The sequence below is a fragment of the Gekko japonicus genome, unplaced genomic scaffold (genome assembly GCF_001447785.1).
Source record: "Gekko japonicus isolate JY-2015 unplaced genomic scaffold, Gekko_japonicus_V1.1 scaffold881, whole genome shotgun sequence".
NCBI classification, from domain to species: domain Eukaryota; kingdom Metazoa; phylum Chordata; class Lepidosauria; order Squamata; family Gekkonidae; genus Gekko; species Gekko japonicus.
In genome coordinates, this window is record NW_015168675.1 from 367355 (window position 1) to 395226 (window position 27872).

A 27872-nucleotide genomic window follows, 5' to 3' on the forward strand; every position below is an offset into this window, starting at 1 on the left:
AAGGAGTATGAAGATAGCATCCTCTTTGAAAAACCAGAGGGAGAATTCTCTGTTGCATTGTGTGCTAAGCTGCCACGCTTCAGCTTGCACTTCCCAGACAGCATTCAGCTCCCTCCCTGTGCTGTCTATGACTGTACATGGGCTTCGTTTATCCTGCACAATGATGGGTGAGTGTTTTTGTTCTTTTTCTTCAAAAATGTTTGAATTCGTTGTAGGACCTGTTTGCTGGCCTATTATATTCACAGTTGCTATTAAAGATTCAGCATTGTAGTTAAGACACAGAACACTCGTAATTGCTTGAAATTACATTCAATCTTGATGCTGTAGGAAATTGTAAACAGGGTTTTGAGAATTTCTATAGTGAACTTAATTCCAGATGGATAGCCCCAGAGGTCATTTCGGGGGGGAACGCGGGGGAACGCAGTTCCCCCGGGTGAGGTGCAGGGGGGCGGGGCACATGACGAAGCCCCGCCCCCTGCTTCCGGCCGCCCTGCTTCCAGCCCTCATTCAGCCAGGAGGAGGCAGGAGAAGAGGGAGGGTAAGTTGCTCCCTCCCCGCCTCTCCCCACCCCTGCCTGCCTGAGGCCGGGAGGGCCTTGGCGGGGCTTCCTCGCACTCCCGCTGGCCTTGCAGGTCCACAGCCGGGCCCCTGATGTCAGGGGGTGTGGCATATGCTAATGAGTTATGCTAATGAGTTCCCCTAGCTCTTTTTCTACGAAATGAATAAATTTTGTTGGTCTTCAAGGTGCTACTGGAATAAAGTAGGAGTCCAGTGGTACCTTAGAGTAATAACATTTATTCCATAAGTGTTTGGGACTCAGAGCTGATGCATCTCATGAAGCAAGCTCTGACTCATGAAAGTTTATGCTGGAATAAATTTTGTTGGTCTTCAAGGTGCTACTGGACTCCTCCTCAGAGTGAACAGGTCTTTAAGCTTTCATTTAATTATATCTTATTTTCCTAGCTCAGAGAATGATCAAGCAATCCTGTGCAGAGCTGTTTCAGCCCAAGCCCATTGATTTCAGTGGGTTTGGAGTGCCCTACGTAGGATTGCACTGTGAGAATCTTAGCTGTGAACCAGTAAGGCCCCTGTTCAGATCTTGCTATGAATTCTCTAAGTGGCACTCAGACAAACTACTGTCTCACAGCCTCAAGCCTCCCTCCATCTGCATTATGGGAATAATACCAATATTCCTTGCATGATTGTTGTAAGTTTTATAGAGATATTACAGTTAAAGCATTTGAATACTCAAGGGATATACATACGCTAAGTATAAAATATCAGCCTATCATAATTGGGTTTTGAAAGAAATGGACGGATGCAATTAGATAATAGGAGGATGTTTCATCCTAGATATTTTGAAATGGAGAAATGAGAGAGCCATAGTTCTAGAAAGGAAATTGGATTTTTTTCAAGAAATGTTACTATTCTAGTGGTGAACAGTTGAAGATTCTATCATATAATTTTAAAATAGGAGTTTTCAGTGATCCTTGATATTTTTATTATTTATTTATAGACTACTTTTCTCACTGAGACTCAAGTCAAATTACACAGTGTAAGTCAATACAATCAACAGAATGGAACATAATAAAATTAGGATTGCAAAAATCTGAAACAAAGTATAGGTATTACCATGACATGTTGAACAATGCGGAAATTACGCAGTAGATAGTATATACAGTACACAGTGATATAGTCCACACCCCTTTCCCCTTCTTTAAAGCCTCTTTCTGAACCATTCTGTTATAGTATAGCACAGGCTAGCCTGATCTCATTAGATCTCAGAAGCCAAGCAGAGTCAGTCCTGGTTAGTACTTGGATGCGAGACCATTGAGGAAGTCCAGGGTTGCGATGCAGAGGCAGGCATTGACAAATCACTAATGAATGCCTCTTGTCTTGAAAACCCTACGGGGTTGGCTGCAACTTGATGGCAAACACCCCCCACCCAGTACCTGTGTAAGGATGCGCTCCTGAATAATTCAGTACTGCATAGTTAGCCAGGAGAGCGGGAGACTTCCTAAGCTCATCAGGCAGACCATTCCATAAGGTGGGGTCAGCAACAGAAAATGCACATGTACAAATGCACAAGTTGTTGATCTTGCCCATTTGTAATGTGGCACCTTCAGAAGATCCCACTTAGATGAACAAAGCTGTCATGGTGGACCACAGTTGGAGAGGTGTCCTGCAGCTATGAGGGTCCAAGGCCATGAACAGCCTTGCATGTGATATCCAGTACCTTGAGCTGAACCCAGTAACTGATGGACAGCTAGTGGAATGACTGTGGAATAGGATTAATATATGTGTTCCACCTAGCTCTTGACAATACCTGAGCTATGGCCTTCTGCATCACCTGTAGTCTCTGAGTTTACTTTCACCGATTCCACAAGAGCAGTTGTTCCGCCCTCAGTCTCCTGTTTCCCCTGGTTGTACTGCTCAATTTCCCACTATTTGCTGCGCAGCTGTATTTTGACCCGCATCTCCCCCCAATTTCCCCCACGTCTTCTTGATCCTAAAAAATAAGGATCAAGAAGGCGCAGGGGAAATCGGGGGGGGGGGAGATGTGGGTCAAAATGCGGCTGTGCTGCATATAGAGGGAAATTGAGCAGTACAGCCAGGGTAAGTGGGAGACCAAGGGTGAAACAACTGCTTTTGCGGAATTAGTCTTTGAGTGAGGGGAGACCTACATAGAGTGCAGTACAGTAGTCTAACCTCGATGTCACCATGGTGTGGACCAAATGGGCAGATCAGCCATGTCAAGGTAGGGGAGCCACCTTCTGGGCTAAACTGAGTTGGAAGAAAGCATTTTTACAGCTGCATTAAATTGCTTCTTTAACAATAATCCTGGGTCCCGTGCAGCCCCTGACTCTTAACCAGGTCAGTGAGGATCAGCTGAACACCATCAAAGGTCCTTCAAGCCTTCCCAACTAGCATTACCTCAGTCTTGTCAGGATTTATTTTCAGTTTGTTCACTCTCAGCCATTTAAGCACAGCAGACAGGCAGTGATCCAGGACCTTTACCACATCACCAGGATGTTTGGATAAGGAGATACAGAGCTGTGTATTGTCAGCATATTGATGACAGCCAACCTCCCAACTATGAAAGATTTGTCCTAAGGGCTTTACATAGGGGTTGGATAGCACAGGGATAGGTTTGTGCCCTGTGGAACTCCACAGGATAGGTCCCTCAGTGCTGATAACTGGTGTCAATGAAGAAACAGGAATCACATGGACAAAAAGATGAAAGAGGGGAATGCAAATGCAGGGAAGGATGGAATTCTGAATGGCTGAAAGATTTTAAAGAACAGTAGAGAGTAAAAGGGAAAATACCAAGGGCTAAAAGTTACAAGGTATTGGAAGTAATGGACAAAGAAAGTATGACTGAAAGTCAAGTAACTGGAGAACAAAGGGAAGATAAAGGATTGAGGAGCCAAACAAAATGTCGTACTTGCAGATTCAGGCCAACATCTACGGTTGAGTTTAGTAGAATGCTGCAGGGACAGCTGTCTCTGATTGTTAGACCTGGATGATCAGTTCAGTCTGCTTTGGGCTAGGAGCAGATGCTCAGAGGTGTGGGAGGATTCTCTGTATACACCACATTGTCTTTTTAGTAAGGAATCTGATGGCATGACATGTACCATCTTCAGTATTTGTAGTTTCATGTGTAAGAGGAGACCGAGTTATCCCATTTCCACATACTTTTCTGATTCACATACTCAGTTTCCATGTTGGAGAACCTTTAGCTTACAGCATGATTCTGTTTCTTCCAGGGATGTATCTACATGCTTTAGCTGGGAGGTGTCAACACCTTTCAGCTTTATTCCTTCTCGTGGCATGTTGGATCCAGGTGAAGAGTACTCAATAAAGGTGACCTTTCAACCTCATGCAGCTCTGGTGCATGATGTGTCAGCAACATGCAGCTTTGGAGAAACTCAGGAGCAGAAGTCCATGAGATTGACAGCTGTTGGTGAGGATGTGTAGACTCTGAAAGCAAGGGTATGGGAGAGAAGAGAGAAAAGGATCTTAGTTTTGTAGGCAAAATAAAGGCTTGTGAATCTAGAAGAAACTGGACTCGATAGCATCTAGAAAGTTATTTATTTATTGAGAGCCAGTTTGGTGTAGTGGTTCAGTGCATGGACTCTAATCTGGGAGAACCGGGTTTGATTCCCCACTTCTTCACTTGCACCTGGCTGGATGACCTTGGGCAAGCCATAGTTCTGGCACAGCTGTTCTTGAAAAAGAGCAGTTTCTGTCAGAGCTCTCTGAGCCCCAACTACCTTACAGGGTGTCTGTTGTGGGGAGGGGAAGGGGAAGGAGTTTGTAAGCCGCTCTGAGACTCCTTCAGGTAGTGAAGGGTGGGGTATAAATCCAGTCTCCTCCTCCTCCTCTTCTTCTTCAGTCACTGACTGATTTCCCACAAGCTGCTGCTCCGCGCTCACTCTTCCCTTTGCCCCATCGTACGTGTCAATTTCACACCACGTGCTGCGCAGCTGCATTTTGCCCAGCAGCTTCGCCCAACTTCCCCCGCGTCTACTCCATCCTGTTTTTTGACAGTTGAGTAGACACAGGGGAAATTGGGCGAAGCTGCGGGGCAAAATGCAGCTGCGCAGCACATTGTGTGAAATTGACACGTATGATCGAGGCAAAGGGAAGAGCGAGCACGGAGATGCAGCTTGTGGGAAATCGGTCACCATGAAACACGGACAGGAGTTTGTACCTCTGTAGGCATTCTTACATGGCAGAATGGGAAGACATTAAAACATTTAGCATCTCCAGAAACTGGACAAGATTATACACGAGAAAGAGAATTTGGCCATGCCAGGAAGGCAGACAACACCACACAGTAGGCAAAGAGAGGTGTTATGCAGTGGGCAGTGACTTACATTTGGTGTTGTAAGGAAGACAGGCAGGAAGGCGTAACAGGAAGAGGTTAACATTTAGCATTCCCAGAAAAGCAGATGATGTTGCAAAGAGGAAAAAAGGTAGACATTTTACTTACACCTTTGGGAAAACAGATGGAGTTACAGAGGTGGTATAGAGACAGATGTTTTGCTTGAACCCTCCACAAAGACAGGAACACAGCAAATGTTACAGAGGGGCATAGAGTTGCTTTGCTTGCATCTTCAGGAAGATGAGGAAGAGAGGATGTGTGCATTTTAATCAATCATACAAAGACAAACCCACTATTTGTGTACACTGCAATCAGTAACACATACATGGATCAGTAGGATTGCAATCAGTAACACATACTGGGAAATCTAGCCCATCAGATCTTGGAAGCTAAGCAGGGTTAGCCCTGGTTAGTACTTGGATGGGAGACCACCAAGGAAGTCTGGGGTTACTACACAGAGATACACAATGGTAAATCATCTGTGCCCATGTCACCTTAAAAAACCTATGGGGTTGCCATAAGTTAGCAATGACTTGTGGCATTTTCCACCCCAAGTTGCTTGGACATGGCTGGACCATGTCTGTAGTAGATGTTTTGCTTTGGATAATCCTATCTGGCTATTCCAATTTAAGACTACTCTCATTATTCAAGGTGTTGACCCAGATCTTGGTCAACCACTTTTTGATGCAACCTGAATTTTCATGTACTTTCAGCGTAGGAAGCTCCAGTAGTCTATTTATTTATTTATTTGTATTTATAGCCCCCCCCCCCATCCGGCAAGTGGGCTCAGGGCAGATAACATCACAAAAACAGTACTATACATATGATTAAAATTAAACAAGTTAGTAATTTAAACAATAATAAACATTAAAACCCAATAATTAAAACCATTAAAACCCAATCTTGTTTTTTAATATTCTTTTTTTTCCAGCCAAATATCCCCATCTGCTGGTGAAAGTACCAGGAGACTCATGTGAAGAAACTGGGCATAGACATTTCTGGGATGTGCTCTGCTTTGGCTCTGTTGCTGTTGGTAGCACTGTGGAAAGATATGTGGAGATCTGCAATATGTCTGTGGTACATGAATTTTATTACTGAATTATTACAGTTTTATTACTGAGTTTGACCAAGAGATTATTCACATGTATAAGCACGTATTAAAGAATACATGTCCAAGTTCTGTGTCATCTGTACATATAGCATACTAATATTTACCCAGAAGATTCCAATAATTTTATGGTAGTGGTGCAGTAAAATCTTGGCATGTATTGAAAAATTAGATGTTGGGGATATGGTATAAGGTAGATTTATCTGGATTGCATCACAGGCTCTCCATGATTTGTACAGTTCATGTGTTAAGTACATTTCCATAACCAACTCAGGGCCAATTATCATAATCATTTTGTGAGCTTATTTTTGAAGCCACATGGATTCTTTTTTCTTGCATGACACCCCCCCCCCCCCCCTAGTTGTGCTTATTCCAGACACTGTCTTGTAATTCCCCCACTGATCAAATTTCAGACAGTGATGCATTGCCGGTGCCAATCACCCATGAAAATGTGTCTTTGTGCCGTTGAATCCCAAAACCTGGTATAGTGGATTCAGCCATTTTTTCAGAGGAGCATGTTAGGGAGTGCTGTGAAGTGCTGTAAAGTACTATAAAGCATGGGTGGGATAGCTTCAGTGTTGCATGGTCTCCTTTTTTCTTTTATTAGTTAACTACCAGTTAGTTAACTACCAGTCAATATGCATTCTCAGGATGCATTTACAGTTAAGACATAATGAATCTGTGTCAAGTGATCCTGAATTTAGTCCAACATGCTTTGTAAATATTTCAGCAATCAACAGGTGTTGGGTAGCTCACTAGAAATTAATTAGTGGTTACTTGGTGGACTTTCGGTCTCCAAGACACATGTTTATAATAGGTGTATTTGCCAGATTGCAAAAGATAGGTACTCCATGGGTCAGACCAATAATTTATTCTGCTTCATGGACGTATTTCCATGGTAAACCCTATTCTATGTCCAACAGCTTCCTGAAGTCTGCCATGTTTTGCTTGCTCCCTTCTCTGGCCCTGGCGCCACGGCGCATGCTTCATAGCTTGCTCGCTGCTCTGCCCGCTTGCTGTAAACAGCGATAGGGAGACCGTGAGAACCAGTGCTGCCAGACTGAGTTATCTGTCTGACCTTGTGACAGAGGGAGGGCTTGCGTTCCACCGCTGGTGTGAATCTTTCGGCTCTCATGGGGCACTGAGACTCTCCCGCTTATTATATAACCTCCCACCGGGAGAATTCCCACGTGCGCGCTCAGATTTCATTTGCTTAGCCATTTGCCTCATCCTGCTATATGTAGGGATGTTTCCGCCCTATTGTCATTCCTAACAATAAACCTGTGGACATGGTAACAGACCTGTAGTCTAATAAAGCATAACGTTTCCCTGGAAACGTGTGTGGAGATTTACTTGCTGTTGAACCTGCCATATATGCACCCCCTCACCCAGCTGGCGTGGAGTTTCAGGCTGGGATGTCATCAGTGTGCTGATGAAACCCAGCTATTTATGATGATGGGTGGCCAACCAGACACCGTTCCCGTGAATTTAGCCAAGGGTTTTGAGGCTGTGGTAGGGTGGTTAAAGCATACCTGGTTGAAACTGAATCCTGGTAAAACAGAGATTCTGTGGCTGGGTGGGGGGAGCCACAGTTGGGTTGCAAACTCCTGACTCTTGACGGAGTGCCCCTAACACCAGCATTTGACATCAGGAGTCTGGGCATGACTCTGGATGCCAGTTTGGTGTCGTGGTTAAGTGCGCGGACTCTAATCTGGGAGAACTGGGTTTGATTCCCCACTCCTCCACTTGCACCTGGCGGGATGACCTTGGGCAAGCTGTAGCTCTGATAAGAGCTGTTCTTGAAAAAAGAGCAGTTTCTGTCAAGAGCTCTCTGAGCCCCACCTACCTCACAGGGTGTCTGTTGTGGGGTAGCAACGGACTACTGCCCAGCCAAGCTCTTCGCAAGAACTGGTTGACCGGGGGCGGATCCGGCTGTTAAGGCACTGGCTCTGCCCCCCTAGCGGGTCACGTAGCTGACCAGGATACATGTCTCCCCTTCCTCCTTCAATGGAGTCAAAGGCGGCCCCCGGCAGTACGGCTGCGCCATCTGCTGGTAGGGCTGGATTGCATAGGAATCTCCCAAATGTTCCTTTGGCTCAGATTCTGCTGACCTAAGCTACAAGATGCAGGGCAGGCTTTTCTCTCCTCAAAGAGAAGGATGTAACCCTGTTTGGTTCTTGGTAGGTTAATGCTCCATTCCGGATTGAAAGATCAAAGGAATTAATGCTTCGTGATTGTGACTTCTCTTGTGATGTCACCCAAGCCACCGTCTCAGCTGCTGGGAAGTTTCTCGTCCCCTTTCATTTCAGCCCAAGGATTGTGGGTATGAACAGTGTGGACTATTTCACAGTTGCACCTGCTGGGAATGTGACACATTCTGTCCTGAAGCTGACAGGATCATGCAAAGGTACAAGACACTGAGAACCCTTTTGATTCTCCACGCTGTATTAAGACATACCTACTGGTATTTCTCTCTTGTTTCTACTGATCCCTGCAGAGGTAGGTTGTAGAATCTTTCTGAATACTGGACTATGGCCAGGGTATGTATATGAAATTTTGCATGGAAAGTTCAACTATGTGTATGTGCTACATGTATTCCACAATTAATGATTAATAGGCCTTTTAAATTCTCCATGGAATGTAGTAAATTACAGCTAGAGACCATTTTGTTTGGATTCATACTGTTTTCTACTTTTGCTATTTTCAACATTTTATTGCTGCTGGCCTGCAGGTCACTTCCTATGATTTGTGGCACTATAGCCCAATTCTAGTATCCATTTCCAGCAACAAAATTTTTTTTTGCATTCTTTGCAGAAGAAAGCTGACTCTTCCTCTCATTAGTCAGTGGAAGGGATTCTTTTATTTATTTTATTTTATTGGACTTGTATCCTGCCCTCCCCAGAAGCAGTATGGGTCTTTGATATTGTATGAATGAGAATGTGTCTGTAGCAATATTTGGGAGTACTGCTGAATACCCAAGGAAAAAGGTGATCAAGAGCAATCGCTTTTACAGCTGTAAGCATAACAATCAAATTCAGAGTAAGAAAAAGACAGGAACCACTAGTATATGAGCACATTGCATTCCCAGTGTCAGCAGCAACATGTGCTATTTTTCTTTTGCTATCAAGTCAAAGCTATTTTATGGTGACCCTGTAGTAAGAGGCATTCAGAGGTGGTTTGCCATCGCCTGCCTCTGTGTCAGGACCAGTGTTCCCTCTAAGCTGAGCTAGTGTGAGCTAGCTCACAGTTGCTTAGCCTCCGGCTCACACATTTTTGACTTCGCTCAGGAAGGAGGGGCTACAGAGCAAACTAATTTATGTGGTAACCAAATCGCTCGCTCACAACTTTAATGCCAGGAGCTCACCAAGTAGAATTTTTGCTCACAAGACTCCACAGCTTAGAGGGAGCATTCCCTGGTATTCCTTGGAGGTCTCCCAACCAAGTACCAGGCAGGGCCGGCCCTGCTTAGCTTCTGAGATCTGACAAGATCGGGCTAGCCTGGGCCATCCAGGTCACAGTGTGAAAATTGCCTCGTCTGTCATTACAGGTCCTGGAGTTTCTCTTCAGCATCCTTTTGTCTACTTCAGCTGCATTACCCTGGGGGAGAGCTTAACTCAGACCTTAAATATCACCAATACTTCTGATGTCCCAGCCTATTATCAATTTGACATTGACTGCGGGCAGAGTATCTTTTATGTTGACTACCCATGTGGGATATTGGCTGGGATGTCCACTATTACACTGAAGGTGACCTTCCAGCCCACCTATCCAATGATTTATTACCGAAGAGTGGTTTGCCTTGTGCATCACCAGGTAAGAGTACTGGGTTCCGTCTTCCACTGAAGTGTTGCTCTTGGTTGTATTTCCCGCTGTCAAAAATGTGGTGTTTGAGAAGTATCCCATCAGGGGAACAGGATCATGTCTTTTGACTGGCTGCCATGCTTACACAGCATAATTCCTGCCGTCTTAATGCTTTCTTTTACATAGCATGTCAGCCTGACAAAACACCTGTTTTGATCTGAGCAGCAAGCTCTACATCTCTGCAGGTTGTATTTAGTCTTTGAGCCCTGCTCTATTTCACCGTCCTCCCCAGCTCTTGGCTGTTTTGTGAGCAGAGGTATTTGATTTCAATTCATCACCCTGTCCTCAATTAGGGAGATTAGACTTGCAGGCCTCTAGGCAGCTTTTGGAATAGAGGAACAGGGCATATCTACAGGGGCAGGGCATATAGAATCATAGAATGTTAGAGTTGGAAGGGACCTTGCAGGTGATCTAGTCCAACCCCATGCACTCTGCAGGAGCAGAGCCGAAAGAGAGCCCTACAGCATACCTGAAAGATGGTCATCCAGCCGCCACAAAGCATTTTGCTGTATGTTCAGTTCATAGTGGTAGCAGAAAAACAGTAGTGCAAACAGCTTTCTTGGAAAGGGCTTTCTTGAAGTGTCTGGATAACTCCAAGCTTTGCTGCACGAGACAAATAATTTAGACCCCTTCCAGTCTGGGTCTAGGCCTGGTTAAAGGACTGAAACAGCCTTGGTCACCCTGGTGGATGACTTGTGCTGGCCTTGGGAGATCCTTATTTAATAGCCAGCACCGCGGCAACAGGACTTTGATCTCCCGGGCGCCCCTTTCTGTGTAGAAAGAGAGACTCTCTCCTCATGGAGAACGAGAACCAAGACAAATTTCTGGACACTGAAGACTGCGCAGCGGCTGTTGCACTTATTGGATCTCCCAGGGACGTACCGGCACCGGCATGCCTCTACGGCTTGGATGTGCTGCCGGCGATGCGTTGGTCTTAGCGCCACAGAAGAACGGCAAGAAGTCTCACACTTCGGAGCAGTGGCCTGACGACGGCTCGGCCACCTATGGGCCAGGCGCCAGTAATCCCCCCACAGTGCGATTTCAGCGGGAAACCAGGCTGGGAGTCTCCTCAGCTCTGGAGTGGCCTTTCAACACGACATTGACAACCCCCTGCCGGGAGATTTTGCTGCAGGCTGTTTGCTTCGCGTTCAGGCTCTGCCTGCCCCAGCTGGTTCTCTTCTGATTGGTAACGTACAAATGTATACTAACGTGCCTGTTGACTTGCTGGGGCTAATGCGGCAGGCGGTCAGGGATGAAATGTTCACCCTTAGTCGCCCTCCTGCCTTTACTCCCATGAGACCTGGCTCTGAATCCTCCTCCCCTCCCCCCTCGCCTAGAAGGGCTCCTACTTTTATGGCTCATGGCAGACATTGGCCAACTAAGGCTGCTCAGAAAAGACCTCTAGAAAGGAGTGGTGATGCAGACCCAAACTGGGGGGGGGGGAAGCTTCTTATTGATCCTGACACAGAGCCCAGGGAAGACAGAGAATTCCTCTCTGATGAGGAAGGAGATATTTGTGCCAGAGCCATCCACCCACCTCTTTAAGATGGAGGATTATCAGTACTTATTGTCAAAAACAGTGGCTGCCCTCCAGCTTCATGATAGCCCTACTAGGGACACACAAACTAGACCCAGATTGTCTAAGTCCAGTACGGAAGGCATGCAGGAATTCTTTCCCAAACATGCTTCCACGCTCAACGTTTAACCTCTCCCAGAGTATTTTGAGAGACAAATGCGGGCAGAATGGGCTAAACCAATGGCCAGTTTCCTCAAATTGTTAAGAGACTGTATGCTATGCCTGATATGCTACGCCTGGTCCTTAGACATTATATCTCAAGGATATTCCACCGAATTTGAAAGTTACCCACCGGAACGTTTCCTGATTTCGCCTATTCGCCAAAATCGTCAAAAGAGGAGGATCACACAGAATACAATCCAACATCTGATCGACATCAGAGCGGTGGAACCGGTGCCCATTCCACAACGGGGCAGGGGAGTGTACTCTATATTTTTCACTGTCCCCAAGAAGAACGGAGATTGGAGGTCCATCCTGGATCTCAAATACTGCAACCGGTTCATCAAGCTTCATCATTTCAGGATGGAGACTCTGAGGTCCATCACGGAAGCCATTCAACCAAACGAGTTTCTAACTTTGATAGACTTGACAGAAGCATACCTCCATGGGCCCATCCTTCACTCCCACTGCCAGTACCTGCGTTTCTGCGTGGGGACACAACATTTTCAATTCCGAACCCTCCCATTCAGACTCTCTATGGCCCCGCGGGTATTTACGAAGATCCTGGTAAACCTCGTAGTGAACCTCAGAGAATAGGGAGTACACATCCACCCGTACTTGGACGATATTCTCGTACGTTCCAACTTGCGGAGGAAGTTAACTCAGGACACTCTCACCACAATCCAATACTTACGTGCCCATGGATTCTTAGTGAACCTGTCAAAGTGTTCTCTTGTACCATCTCAGCGCCTGGAGCACCTTGGCATGATAATAGACACAAGATGGTGTTCCCTTTTTCTACCCACAGAAAAGATGGCCAGAACCAGGACTTTGGCAGAATCTGTGATCCGGAACAGTTCTGCAACATTGATGACCTTGGCCAAGCTTCAAGGTCTGCTCGTGTCCAACACCGAGACTCTGTGTTGGGGACGTCTTCATCTCAGACCACTACAGTCCTTCCTCTTGCTGTACCAAACTCAAATTATGGAAAAGGCGAACCTTGTCCTCAGCGTCCCATTATCGGTCATGGAAAGCCTGGTGTGGTGGACGAAATTCGAAAATCTGCGTCAAGGGAAGTCTTTCCTAATCCCACGCCAGATTTAACTGTTTTCGGATGCCAGTCTCAGAGGCTGGTGGGGTGCAACATTGGACGGCAAGCCGATCCAGGGTCTCTGGTTGGCACAGGAATCGAGACTTCCCATCAACGTACTTGAATTGAGGCCGATCAGATTGGCGGTACTCAACTTCAAAAAACAGCTCCATCAATGTCACCTCCTTGTCCGGACGGACAACATCTCCGCCAAGACTTATATAAACAAACAAGGAGGGTCAAAGTCCTCGAAACTCCACAGGGAAGCTGTCGTTCTCCTGACCTGGGTGGAGAAGCACTTGACATCAATTCGGGCCGAACATATCAGAGGCACAGCCAATGTTCAAGCGGACTGGCTGAGTTGAGAAACCATCCAACTGGGGGAATGGTCACTGAAGAAGGATCTTTTTGTGTCACTAACGAGGGAGTTCGGCACTCCCATTCTGGATCTGTTCACGAGCCCTCACAACCACCAGTTACCACGGTTTGTGACCAGATAGTTTCATCCTCAAGCGGAGGCGACGGACGCCATGACGTTTCAGTGGCCGAAGGGTCTACTTTACGCTTTTCCTCCGATTCCAGTGATTCCGAAGCTTCTTCGGAGAAAAAAGGAACAAGGAGCGGTGGTCTTGGTGGTAGCCCCGTACTGGCCCAGGAGACCGTGGTTCTTGACACTCCTTCAGATGGCCTCCTCTCGTCCGTTCAGACTTACTCGCTGGACATGCTTCAGCAGGGACCAGCATGGCACCTGCATCCAGACTGGCTCTGCTTAACCGTGTGGGTATTGAACGGGACACTCTCTTGAACAGAGACTACTCCCAGGATGTCATAACGACCATGCTAGCTTCACGAAAACTATCAACAAATAGAATCTACAGCACAGCTTGGAAGGCCTTCGTGCATTGGGGACGACAGAAAACTATCTATATTCTTCACCCCCTGATGGAGGCGGTCCTGGCATTCCTACAAGACGGTTTAGCGTCGGGCCTCAAGCCAGCCACGCTTAGGAATCAGATAGCCGCTCTGACAACAGTCTTACCGTTGGTAGATGGGGTGCAGCTCTCAGACCATCCTGACATTCGCCGCTACCTAAGAGGGGCCTCTCTCAAGAGTCCACCTGTGATTCACCATTTCCCCACTTGGCGACTTCACACGGTGCTCTCTGCATTGACTTCTCCTCCGTTTGAACCAGTTTGGGGCGTTACCTTGTGATGGCTCTGTTTGAAAACTATTTTCCTCGTGGCAGTCACCTCGGCCAGGAGAATTTCTGAGCTTGGACCCTTGTCGATTAAATCAGAGCTTTGTGTCTTTCACAAAGACAAAGTTGTATTACGCACGGACCCGACCTTTTTGCCGAAGGTACACTCCATATTCCACAGGACACAGGAGATCTGTCTACCCTCTTTCTGCCCAGCACAGACTCATCCCAAGGAGGCTTCCTGGCACAAGATGGACGTGCGCAGGTGTCTTAAAGCTTATTTGATTCGTACTCAGTCTATCAGATGCTCTGATGCTCTGTTCATCAACATCACACCCCCTAACATGGGGCAAAAGATGTCCCCGCCGGCCATTAGTATGGCGATCAAGACCTGCATTGTGGAGGCCTACAAGGCACAAGGTTTTGACATACCACAGGGCATAACAGCGCACTCTGTTCAGAGCACCGCAACCAATGTAGCCTTTCCCAAGCACGCTTCGGTGGAAGAAGAATGCAAGGCCACAATGTGGTCGTCCCTTTCTACCTCTGTCAAACATTACAAGTTGAACCTCTTTTGTTGTTGTTGTTGTTCAGTCGCACAGTCGAGTCCGACTCTTCGCGACCCCATGGACCAGCTCCCGCCAGGCCCTCCTGTCTTCCGCTGTCCTCTGAAGTTGGCTCAATTTCATGTTCGTTGCATCGATGACACTGTCCAACCATCTCATCCTTTGCTGTCCCCGTCTTCTTTGACCTTCAATCTTTCCCAGCATCAGGGTCTTCTCCAGTGAGTGCTCCCTTCTCATTTGGTGGCCAAAGTATTTGAGCTTCAGTTTCATTATTTTGGCAAATGAGTGTTGCAGCATGTGATTTCAGATGAAGACGATGACCCACCCAGACTGTGAGCACTGCTTTGGAAGTGCCCATAGATGTCCTCCGCCTCAGAGGGAGAACGACCCTTGGACACTTACCGTGAGGGGTCCTTCTCCTCTGAGGAAAGGAGGACATCTCGCCCTCCCTACGTCTTTGTTCTTACATTTCTGCTATTTTTCTCTATAGCTGCAACTTTCTGCCTTGTTCTTCTACTGTTATAATATTCCATTTTCATGGCATTGTTCTTTTATTCTTGTTACCTTTCTGAGTTCTTACAGTTGATAGGAAGGGTTTTTTTGCTGTTAATGTTTTGCGGAGTTACCCAAACTGAAGATAGGGGGTGTCCCACACGCCAGACAGGAAGAGGAAGAGTTTTAGTTCCTGCCTCCCTATTGGACGGTGGTAACACCCATAGATGTCCTCCGTTCCTCAGAGGAGAAGGACCCCACATGGTAAGTGTCCAAGGGTCATTCTGCCTTCTGAGATTAGGCAGGTGGCAACCAGGAGAAGGGCCTTCTCGGTCATGGCATTAGAGCTCTGGAACTCTCTCTCCAGGGAGATTTGTCTGTCCTGTCCTGTTGCCATTTTCTGCCAGAGGGTGAAGACTCTTTAGTTTGGTTTGGTATTCCCTCAATGATCCCTCCTTCCTAAACCAATGTTTTAATTACTGTTTTTATGTCTTTATGTATTTAACTCTTTTTAATTTGCTTTAATAGTGTGTCATGGGGGATTGATTTTAATGCTTTTTAAATGTGATTTTATCATGTATATTTTAAATTGTTAGCTCCCTTGGTGGCCTTTATAAAAGCAGAAAGGCAAGATATAAATTTTGTAAATAAACAAATAAATTGTATTGTCTTTGTTTCAAGACACCAGTATATTCTAAGACAGCTGTCCAGAATGCGTAAAATCGCTATTCTTGTAATGGTTCAAATTGACTTTGAGAGCCAGTGCCGGCTGAAATACCTAGGTTGCATATACTATGAGGATTGGATAAAATAGCTTATCCTACTTCTAAAGTAGTAGTTTGTGATCATGCACAGCTACTAGCATTGTGCACCAGCTAGAGTTTGGCCTGTGGACATGGGAAACTTGTGTTCAAATCCTAGCTTGGCTATGAAGCTCATTAGGTGACTTTGGCCAAGTCTTATCTCTCAGCCTAGTTAACCTCACAAGGCTATCAGTTTGGTGTAGTGGTTAAGTGTGCGGACTCTAATCTGGGAGAACTGGGTTTGATTCCCCACTCCTCCACTTGCACCTGCTGATGTGACCTTGGGTCAGTCACAAGCTCTGGCACAGCTTTTCCTGAAAGAGCAGTTTGTGTCAGAGTTCTCTCAGCCCCACCCACCTCACAGGGTGTCTGTTGTGGGGAGGGGAAGGGAAAGGAGTTTGTAAGCCGCTCTGAGACTCCAAGTGAAGGGTGGGGTATAAATCCAATCTCTTCTTCTTCTTCTTCTATCATGTTGTTTTCAATCCTTGGAGAAAAGTTGGGATAAAAATAATAAAACAAATGCACTTAGTGCTTCACCCTGCCTTTCTCATTTTGACAAAAATACTGTCCCAGATCTGAAAAGTGTATCCAGAAAATGAGAATTAGAATGATCGTGCAGTGATTAGCCCTTTAAATGCTACCTTAGTGAAATGAGAGCTGCTTTTCCACAAACACCTTCTATATTGCTGGTATAACATTCAAATGATGTAACTACATGTATGGTGGCTTATCACAGAGATCTTTCCCATGGAATTGTACACCCAATCCTGACAACATGCTGATGCTGTATTTTTGGCTGGTCCTTTAGCCACATGGTTGAGTTATTTAAGTTGGAAAAATTACTCCCATACAGCTACAGCTCTTTGTTTTTCTGATGCCTCTTAGGAGCCATTGTTCCTAGATTTGTTTGGAACATGCCACTCAGACACAATGAAACCAGAAATTCTGAAACTGAAGGACCTTACAAGATACAGGACGCATATGGCCCGAGGACTGACCTTTTACCCACCAGATGTCTTGGGTACCATGCTGAGGGAAGGCAAACTGCAGCTGGATGAAAATGGAGCCCTCACACTCCCACCAGAGGTGAAGTATGTCTGTTAGTGGGACCAAGATTACCCTGTTCTGCTCCCATGACTATGGATGTCCAATATGAATACTGTCTTGGTGCCCCATGGATGTGCTCTTGGAGAGGCCCAAATTGCTTATGATGTTTTTGCAATTGTATGATAGCCATGTGCTTACTCTGAGTGCACTATCATTAAAGGATGACTACTATGAAGCTGCTAAACATTGTGGGGCTTTGAACTTACCTCTTATCCTTCATGGGCCCCCATCAATGTGAAATCAGGAAAGTTTTTAAGGTCGAAATACTATAGGGATATGGATTTTCTTGTGGATGGGCATCCTTCTGTTATTCATTTCTTACTTTCTACTAAAGTAGCCAGAGAAACTTGCCAGGGTCACATGAACTCACATCCATTCTGATTGGTCAGTTATCTTCAGTATATCTTCAGTCTAGTCAGAGATATCTCTCCTTTGTTTTTAGATGCTGGAGGGCAAGGCGCCTGAGGAATATCCTTTACTTGACCCCATGGTTGAATACTTCCATGATGGGGTAAACAATGACCTCACTGTGTTTCCTCCTCACATCAACCTGAGCACCAAGGAGTTTGATTTTGGCTGCTGCGCAAAGCTTCAAAATATACAGCCACTTCCTCTCTGCCTGACCAATTGCACAAAAGGAAAGATCACTATCAAATGGACAAAGAAGACAGAGAGTCCCTTCCAGGTGGCCCCAGATAGTTGTGACATCCCACCTCTAAAATCCATGGCTTTCTGCATCACTTTCCAGCCTCCTCAGCTCAACTCTTTGTATGCAGCAGAACTAGAAGGGTTTGCCTTCTACAAGGTAGGTAGGAATCTATGTCAAAGGCATTTATAGCATGGGAATTACAACTTGGTTTTTATAACTGATTGTGAAGGTGCCAAGAAAAAGATTGTTCACAGCTTGGTCTGGGGGACTGGCTGGCGGAGACACTGTGTGTATGAGTTGCCTTCAGTAGGACATGAATCATCCATCCCCACTGAGAAAGGGACTAGTTTTAAAATGGAGCTAGCAATCAACCTGGGATTTCTTCTGAAGGGCAGTTGTCTTCCCTTTCTGTTGAAAGCCTACGGCTGAAGGGAGGAATATATATTTTTCAGAAATAAATATTTATAGGGAGTGGGGTAGAGAAGGTATGGGCAAAACAAAGTTTTTAAAACTGTGCCGTTATTGCCCAGCTAAACTTCCCTCAAACGACGGTCACGATTTGTGCCTGTTTTGTCTCGGGGTATCCCATAGAGTCGATACCTGTATTCATTGTGCTAGTTTTACTAGACAAGCTCGACGTAACAGGAAGACTCGCCTTAGGGCTGTGCTTTTAGAGGCAGACTTGCGCCCTGCCATGGCTTTGACTGTTTCTAAAAAATCAGAATCCTCTTCGAAGGCACCAAAGTTAAAATCTACACAGCCTGAGGGTAAGGCTTCCTCGAAATCGAAAGTCAAGCCCTCGACATCGGCTTCAACTTCGGCTGTCGACCCAGTCGCCATTACTGGTTTAACAACATCGACCCCTGCTGTGGCTGTTGTACCTAACAAGCCCAATTTGCGGCCTCCGACACCTATGCTCTCTTCAGCCTCTGGCCTTATTCCACTGTGTCAATCTACGAGATCTCTTCCGGACTTGTCTTGTCACCGGTATTCTCGATCTCCGACTCCACACTCCTGTACCCCGATCCACCATTTGGAGGGCAGGGAGCATTCTGCTGGCCATCGATCTCGATATTATCGAAAGCGTCTTATTCGTCGCCAGTCACCCTCTCCTTCGGGATCGCCTTTTGATGACGAATACTGGTCTGATTAACGAGATCGACCAGATTACTATCCGTATTATTATCCAAGGTCTCCTATTCCTCATCGACACTGATACGATCGCCTTCGTCACTTCGCACGTGATGACCACCCACGCACTTTAGATCGTGCGAGATGATCTCGGTCCGTGACTTCAGCCCGTTCTGTGGCCCCTGATCAGCCTCCTGACCTCTCGAGGCCTACAGATGCCCCTAAGTGTTCCCTCTCAGAACCTGGGCTTCATCCCCCTGTTGATGACTCAATACCAGCTGATCTCACTCAATAGTGGAGATCTTCATCTCCCATGTCGATTTCTGACAACTCGGAATCAGCAGATCTCAAACTCGATGTTTCGCACATCGACGATGACCTTCGACCCTCAGAGTCTATTTCACCTACTGAAGGCCCGAAAGCGTATCTGGAGCTTGTAACCAGGTTGGCATCCGCCCTTCAAGTCCAAGGTTCGACTGAATCCCCGGCTGTGACTGATGTCGTTCACAAGCTTGTTCAGGGTGACCTCCCACCTTCGACGGTCCTGCCTCTATTGCCGGTCCACCTCTCCACACTTAAGGAGGCATGGGTTCATCTCCCATTTCCCCAGTCTCTATAAGGTTCAAGAGAGCTCGGGAAAGTTTCTCTTCAGCCAGCCTCCACCGAATTCCATGACTGTACAATCTTCTTCGAAATCGAAGCAATCTGCCCGTCACTCTGTGCCTCCCGATCGCGAAAGCCACAAGATTGATGTTATCGCGAGGAAACTGTATTCCTTCGCCTCTATGAATCTTCATATTGACACCTACCTGTCATATCTGTTGGCCTATGCCTTTAATGTGGCTAATGCGGTCCATCCCGTCTTACAGTTTGTTCCGGAGGAGCACCGTCCAACGTTGTCAGGAGCTTTATCAGAAATTTGCACGATCTCGAAACAACAAATTAATTCAGTCCGTCATGCTGTCACTTGCTCCTTGAACGTTCTTGTCTCCTCCATCGGTCTCTGTAGTCATGCTTGGCTAAGAGGTACCTCTTTATAGCCCGATGTGAAATTCCTAATTGAGAATCTCCCCTTCAGTGGCGAAGGTCTTTTCCACTCTACCACTGACGAAGCTTTAAAGGCTGTCGATGATTGTCGGAAACAGGCTCGCAACCTTGGTGTCTCGGCATTGACACATCGACATTGATACCGTCCGAGGAAACCTTATTATGCCAGATGTCAGCCATCTCCTGCGCCCACCTCCCATTGGAGAAAGAGGCCCTATGACTCCCATTATCCTAATAGGGTGCGCCAACAGGCCCCTAAAAAACCCCAGCAGCCCAAGTAGTCTGTTTGACCGCTTCGATAGCCTGCCCATCTCCTCCATCTTACACCCCTCCCGTCTGGACCCGACTCTTCCCCTTTCTACGGAAGTGGGAAGAAATGTCTTTCTCCACACCTGGACGGGGACCCTGTTTTATTTCTTCCTTCCGTTTCTATTGATCTCCAGGGTCATTTGAAAGATTATGACCGATGTAACGTCCTGCATCCTAGTCACTCCATGGTGGCCGTGCCAAGTCTGGTTTTCGCATCTCCTTCGGCTCTCCAACCAGACATTCCATCCTTTCCTGTCATTCCAGATCTCCTCTCTCAGGCTTGAGAAAAGGTCCTCCACCCCGATCCCGGGTTCTTCCGATTAACAGCCTGGAAGATCCTGCATTAGACTTCCTGCCTGAAGTGTCTGAAGTCCTTCTGAATGCCAGGAAGCCATCTACCCGTGCCACTTATGCTCTAAAGTGGAAGCAGTTCCAGTTGTATGCCTCTGATCAGTCCTTTGATCCTCTCCAGTCGCCTCTTCGTGAGATTTTTTCCTATCTCGTCTCGTTAAAGAATACTGGCCTGGCCTACTCGTCTTTAAAGGTCCATTTAGCGGCCATCTTGGCCTACCATCCCTTGATAACAGGGATCCACGGTTTTTTCCCACCGCCTTACCAAGTCGTTCCTCAAAGGTCTCCTCCACCTCTGTCCCCCTAGGAAGCCTTTGGTGCCTTCGTGGAGTCTCTCTCTGGTTCTCACTCAACCGATGTCTAAGCCATTCGAGCCCATGGCCATGGCTGAGTTCAGGTTACTCTCCTGGAAAACTGCCTTCCTTATAGCGATCACTACTGCGCGCAGAGTAGGGGAACTAGCTGCCTTTCGGTCTGATCCCCCCTATACAATTTTCCATAAGGAAAAGGTCGTCCTTAGGCCAGATCCTTCTTTCCTGCCTAAAGTCGTCTCTGCCTTTCATGTGTCCCAGTCATCTGTTTTACCTTCATTCTTTCCAAATCCGACTGATGCACCTCAGAGAGCCCTCCACTGCCTCGATGTGCGTAGAGCGCTCTCCTTCTATTTACATTGGACTCAACTTATATGTAAATCTCCTCGGCTGTTCCTTGCCTATGGGCCCCCTCATCTCGGGGAACCTATTTCCTCTCAACGCTTGTCCAAGTTCCACCATAGCCCTTGGCTATGAGCTTGCACGTCAACCCATTCTTACCTCTGTCACTGCCCATTCTACACGGGTGGTATCGACACCCACCGCTTTCCTGGCTGGTGTCCCATTGGAGGACGTCTGTGCAGCTGCTACGTGGTCCTCGGCATCGCCCTTCGTGACCCACTACACACTCAACATCTGAGCTCGACGGGATGCTGCCTTCGGCCAGTCGGTACTGCGATCTCTCTTCGCTTGATCCTGCTACGTCTCCAGGTAGGACCTGTGGGTGTTTTTTTCCAGCCGATGACGCTGTGTCTTAACCAGTATTCTTTGTGTCTCTTGCAACTGCCAGCTTCCTCCTCCAACTGGTTCAGCTCTTGTAATCAGCTCTTTTGGTACTGTACAGAGACCACGATGAAGGTAAACAGGTTGCTTGCCTGTAACTGATGATCTTTGAGTGGTCATCTGTGCAGTACCACAACCCCCCCCGCCCCAGCCTTCCCCACTGCTGGCATCTCCTATTCACCTTTCTTTGGCTTGATGGGACTTACCGGTAGTGGTCGAAGGAATTGAGTGGGAGGCGGCTCTCTCCCCCGCTCCAGGCATGTACAGTACGTGCCTGCTCCCCAGGGCGGGAAGAGAGCCTGCCAAAAGCTTTCTGAGGCAAAGCTCTAGACGTTTCTCCGGTCAAGGTTGTGCGCAGGCGCCCAACCCATGTGTGGTACTGCACACCACTCGAAGATAATCAGTTACAGGTAACTGCACACCACTCGAAGATCATCAGTTACAGGTAAGCAACCTATTTATCCAACAAGTCTTGCCTTACCCCATCTCTTATTGCTGATAGGTGTTGCGGAACTACAACAATATTGAAGAGCCCACCACCATATGCCCATCCTGGAGCTTCACCATCCGCTTGCGTGGACATACTTTTGAACCTGGGCAAGAACACTTCATCCCACAGTATACTTTGGACTACCACAAGGTGAGCAATATGGCTTTCTTCCCTTGGGATGGTTTATTTGTAGTCCAGCTCTATCTGACTGCAGAGTGGAAGGGATTCATCACTAATTTTCACTTATTTCTTGAAGAAGGACTTTACAGGCTTTTAGTTCAGGCACAGTCTTGATAAATTAGTCTCTGTTTCCAGTTAACAAAAAGGAAAATTATTCTAAAAAATCATGCAGTGTTCAAGGACATCTGTTGGCACAGACTGGGCACAGTTATGAACTGAGTTATACTGAGTTAAAAGCAATCTTTTTTATCCATTTGACCATGTTGGCTTTCTTCCCACTTCTGCAAACTTGCAAATGTACTCAGAGGCTTGCTTTGGGTTTTGTTTTTGTTTCTTGCTCTCTTTCCTCATTTACTTGAGAGAAATCCAGCCTGAGGTTCTGAATTAGCATTTCTTGGCTGGTGCCGTATCAGGCCTGATGACAGCAGAGGTCAGTAGAGGCCCACTTATGGTTCCATATGGATAACACTCACCATTTCCATTGTATTGCAAGTGTGTATGATTCTGTGTGATTCCTGTTTTGTTAGTTCTTGGGATAATGTTTCTCCTATTTTGTTGTAATCTGCCTGATTGTCGGTTAATATCCAGGCCCAGTTCTAGGTGCTGATGATGACCTTTAAAGCCCTAAGTTGTCTGGGAACAGCACATGAAAACAACCCTTTTTAAGAGACAGTTTGAATTATAGGGACTTGAATTGTTTCTCTGATTATGAACTGTTATTCTTTCAAGGGGGAAGAATTGAGTGGTTTTATTGAATGGTTAATATTACTTTGCTAATGCTGAAATTGATTTTATGGCTGCTTTTTCTGCTGAGTATAAAGGGGGGAGCACACCAATTTAGAGTCAAAGCAGAGAAAAATAAGCAGATTATTACGGTGGGAATGTCCTGCGAGAAAGATTGTTTCACAGATCCCCTGACAAAGCAGCATGCAGAATGTGTAGGGGTCATAATAATATGTGTAGGGAAAAAAAACATAATATATATATTTTTCCCAGTGCACCATTGTTTTTTCTTCTTTGATTTGCTGTGTCTTCTATTGATGATAATGATGATGATGAGAGTGTTGGCTGTGCTTCTTTGTACTGTTTTGCTAACTTTTGTTGTAAACTGCCTATGTTAGGATGGAAGGGTGAAAATTTAAATAAATAAAATCTTTAGCCTCTGAACCACTCACCCCCCCACAATTACTGCTCACATGGATGTAGACTATAAACAACCTGGGGATGTAATCAATGAGTACCAGTGCATGCTTGGTCTTTTAATTTTGGGTCTGTCTCTGTCTACAAAAGAGAACCAGTATAGTATAGTGGTGGTTAGACAAGGAGACTTGAGTTAATATCCCCACTCTGCTGTGTGTGAGCCAGTCGCACTTGTACTATCTCTCAGCCTAACCTGTCTCCTAGGGTTGTTGTGATTAGAAAATGGGGGAAGGGAGAACAATACATACCACCCTGGACTTCTTGGAGGAGGGACAGGACAAATATTTAGAAGATAAGAGTACAGTTATCCAATTAGCAGAGCTGACCCTTTATGGTAAGCCTGCTGTTACCCATGTTGTGTTATCAGTTGCTTTGTTTGTATTTTCAGAAGGAGTTACAGTTCTCATAAATCATATTGCTAAGGCTAATGCAGATGGCTACTCTTTCAATCCAGTCCCCTTTCTGCCTTCTAGGTCTTTCCTCCAGTATGCCAGAAAACTACCACCTATTGCAGCATGCTACTCTGCAACACAGGCACCACTCCCATAAGCTTCCACATAAGCCTGGAGAAGTGCCCTTCTGTCTTGGTCAAGCCTCACTCTGGGTTTATTGCACCTGGAGCTCACCAGATCCTCATCCTCTCAACCTGTCCACAGGAAACCTCTGTACAGCAGCATAGCTTGTCCTTGCATCTCAACTTTTCTCCATCATTCACAAAGGTGGGGGCAAACTTACTCATTGTATTACCAGGATGGCACATCATTTTCTTTCTTGATAGTTGACAGCACACTTTAAAGAGCTTTGCAAAGATTCCAGGCAGAACATGAAGGAAAGAGGGACAGATATACTGGTACTAGCTGTCTGCTCTCTCTGAGTTTATCTTCTTTATTACGTGATCTCTCAGCTAGCTATTTTAATAATCAGTTGTAATTGATTTTTTTAAAGTCTCATTTATTTTAAACAGATCTGTCTGTTTGACTTTTTTAGTGATTTATTCCAAAGACCCATTTTGGGTGAAATATTGATTAGAAATATAAAACTAAGGTGTATCACATCCACATTTTAACTATCACGCAACACTCCCAACAAGGCAATAGTACGATGTGCAGCTGACATATAATTTATGGAGAGCTAACAAACGTATTGTTCCCATTAAAAATGAGTCAAACAACAAATATATACACTGCAAAAACCTTTTTTATAAGTTAAAGTGTTCTATATGTTCCATCTTATAAAGTGCATTGTGTATTATTCATAATATTCTAAAACTTCCTTTTTACACAATCAACCCCAACGGGAGTTTCTAGAATTGTACACCCACTTCTCCTGGCTTGAAAGTCTTCTAAAGGGGGAAGTTTCCTTTTGTGGTTACATTGAAGTTTAAATTGATGTTTGTTGCTGGTCCTACAAAAGGCCCATTAAGCAGCTGACATTCATAGACGGAGCGCTCCTGTCTTTCTCAAGGATGTAAATTGACTGGTAGCTATTAGATTATACAAACTGATTATTATTGTTGATATTGCATGTAATGAATATGTACCTGTTTTAAAATATTATGAATGATACACAATGCACTTTATAAGATGGAACATACAGAATACTTTAACTTATACAAAAGGTTTTTGCAGTGTATATATTTGTTGGTTGACTCTTCTAACACTGCAGCTTGAATTTCCACAACCATTAAAAATGAGGCCAGGAGTAGGTGAGCTTTCCAGTATTGGAGAGGAAGTGAGCAGAAATGTCAAAGAATGAATGAAAGGGGAAGCACAACAAACAAACAAAAAAGCAAGCAAGCAAGCAAAGAGTGTATACAATATAAGGGCACTACTGTAGAAAGAATAGCCCATGTTTCTGCTGTTTGTGACCAAAGGGATAGTGTTAATAGTGCATGGCTGTGCTGTGCCCTTAGACTTCCGTGTTTATAGTATATAGCAGCAAACACAGCTAGCTCCACCCATCACATTGCACCATTCCAGTTTGGGGTCGTGGTTAAGTGCGCGGACTCTAATCTGGGAGAACTGGGTTTTGATTCCCCACTCCTCCACTTGCACCTGGCTGGATGACCTTGGGCAAGCCATAGTTCTGATAAGAGCTGTTCTTGAAAAAAGAGCAGTTTCTGTCAGAGCTCTCTCAGCCCCACCTACCTCAAAGGGTGTCTGTTGTGGGGAGGGGAAGGGAAAGGAGTTTGTAAGCCGCTCTGAGACACCTTTGGGTAGTGGAAGGAGGGGTATAAATCCAATCTCCTCCTCTTCTTCTTCTTCTCCCCTGAAAGCAGGGCAAGTCAGACCAAGTTAGGATAGATAGGCCTGTTTAATAAAATCCAAGGAGTGTGTGTTCCTATAGTATTTCTGTCTCCATACTTGTTCCCACACTCTGTATCCAGACCCCATCCTGAACCTCAAAGCCATTTCTCATTGGTGGCAGCCAGGTCAGTAAGAGTGGACACTGCTACCTTCTCCTAAGGAACTGCATATAACCCATCCCCCTCTTTTTTGAGCCACAATGCAGAATAACATTTTCTCATGCATCATTAGTTTAAGCAGCTGTTCTATGCCCCACTAGGGGAAATGCCTGTTGCAGGAGGAGGCAATGGGCCCTAGGGAGAGCTGTCAGCTTGGGGCAAGGGGGCTGGGCCCGGTCCCGCCCAGGGCCGGCGGAGTCCCCTCCAATGCAGGGCCTGCAGCCTGACCGGCAAAGGCTGCCCCATGTGAGGGAAGGCCGGTGCAGCCACCAGAAAGACGGCTTGCACTTGGCGGGGCCACAATCTCGCCTGACTTAAGGACTTTGCCTCTCACCGGTGGAGAGGTAGGAGAGCGAAGACGTGTACGGCCAGGGCAAGTGCCTCGGGCCACGCTGGATCATCGTCATGCGGTGCATGGAGGCGGTGGTCGGTGCGGCGGGAGGGGGGCCATGCCTACCAGTCCCCGGGCGCAGCGGCTGCCTCCCCCGTCCCTGAGGCCATGCGGCCCCGGCGCAGGCCCCCCAACCGAAGAAGGTGGTGGAGTGAGGCGGACCGGCCGGCCGTTCAGGAATGAGCTCCTCACCTGCTGTCCCCGGTCTCTGCCGTCCCCCTCACTGACATTCCGCTTCTCCGGGGCTGCCGCATCCTCCTGGCGCCGCCCCCCGCCCAGCCCCGTCGCCTGGCCTCGCAGCCTCCCTTCCCCAGCTCCTGGCAGTGGCGTCCACTCGCAGTGTTTGCCTCCCGCCTCCCAGCCAATGGCACGCCAGCAGCCTTGAGCGGCAGCTGCCGGGCCAATGGCTGACGGTGCACATTTTTCTCCACTCCCTTACTCAATTATATATAAAGGAGAGATATTTTTAAACATGCTAGATGAGTATTCCCATATGGAAATGGTACAATTGGGAAAAGTCAGATGGGTGAAAAAAGCTGGTTGGATCCATCCCATTATTAATTTACTTTGGTAATTTTGCCCTTATATGCATTCTTACGTTGGTCCTGGCTATTTCAGGCCTGTCTTTGCTAGCCTAGAGTTCAGCTCAGTTTAACCTTGTAGAAGCACCACGGTTGGAAGCACATTGGCTAAAGATTACTGTTGATGTTTGCTTCTTCAGGAAATCATTCTCCAGAGCAATGCTGAACCTCTTGTTCTACTCTTAGAAGATGATGGCAGCCTCTATTTCAAACCCACATGTGTGGGTCTCTCTTCCTCACGTACTTTTGCTATAAAGAACTCCACCCGGCTACCCATGTTCTTCAGGTGGAAGATCCAGCAGTCTGACAAAAAGCTTCTGTCTGTCCGGCCTGCTGAAGGGACTATTCTTCCCAATGAAGCTTTGGTGAGTAGACACAGTGTTTGTACTGAGTAATTTGAAGCTGTTACATGGAATGGTAACACATTTTCAGCCAAGGATGGTACTATACACAATTCCAGACAGTGGGAAATACAGTACAACGGTACTGATCTGCCGCGGCACTGAAGTGCGATCGTCATAGGGCCGCTCCGTTCCCAGTTATCAGCCGAGTTCGTTGTTGTTGGTAGTGGCGGCTCCTAGTCGAAAGCCTGGCGGAAGAGCTCCGTCTTACATGCCCTGCGGAACTGTACAAGGTCCCGCAGGGCCCTCATCTCCTCTGGGAGTTCATTCCACCAGGTAGGAGCTGCCACTGAATAGGCTCTGGCCCTGGTTGCTGCAAGCCGGGCCTCCCTAGGGCCTGGGATCACTAAGCGATGTTGTGCCCTGAACCGTAGTGCTCTTTGGGGTATATATGGGGAAAGGTGGTCCCTCAGGTATGTCGGACCCTGGCCATATATGGCTTTAAAGGTAAAAACCAGCACTTTGAAGCAAACCCGGTACACTATTGGCAGCCAGTACAGTGCATTCAGCACAGGCTGGATGTGCTCCCCTCTAGGGAGACCCACCAACAGTCTGGCCGCAGCATTCTGCACTAGCTGCAGCTTTTGGATTTGTGACAAAGGCAGCCCCATGTAGAGAGCGTTACAGTAGTCTAATCTCGAGGTGACCGTCGCATGGATCACTGTCGCCAGGTCGTCACGGTCGAGGTAGGGAACCAACTGCCGAATCAGCCTAAGATGGTAAAAGGCCGACCTGG

The 27872-nt window shown here is 46.6% G+C and overlaps 1 protein-coding gene across 1 annotated transcript in view; it reads left to right on the forward strand.

Annotated features, from left to right (window-relative positions):
- CFAP65 (cilia and flagella associated protein 65) overlaps nucleotides 1-27872 on the forward strand; it is a 72215-nt gene that overhangs the window by 614 nt on the left and 43729 nt on the right. Inside the window, exons 2-11 of the mRNA XM_015415366.1 lie at nucleotides 4-167; nucleotides 3768-3964; nucleotides 5820-5965; nucleotides 8181-8403; nucleotides 9544-9809; nucleotides 16627-16836; nucleotides 17300-17653; nucleotides 21932-22069; nucleotides 23773-24018; nucleotides 26876-27100. Of these exons, the coding sequence (XP_015270852.1) occupies nucleotides 4-167; nucleotides 3768-3964; nucleotides 5820-5965; nucleotides 8181-8403; nucleotides 9544-9809; nucleotides 16627-16836; nucleotides 17300-17653; nucleotides 21932-22069; nucleotides 23773-24018; nucleotides 26876-27100 (2169 nt within the window). The remainder of the gene's footprint in view (nucleotides 1-3; nucleotides 168-3767; nucleotides 3965-5819; nucleotides 5966-8180; nucleotides 8404-9543; nucleotides 9810-16626; nucleotides 16837-17299; nucleotides 17654-21931; nucleotides 22070-23772; nucleotides 24019-26875; nucleotides 27101-27872) is intronic.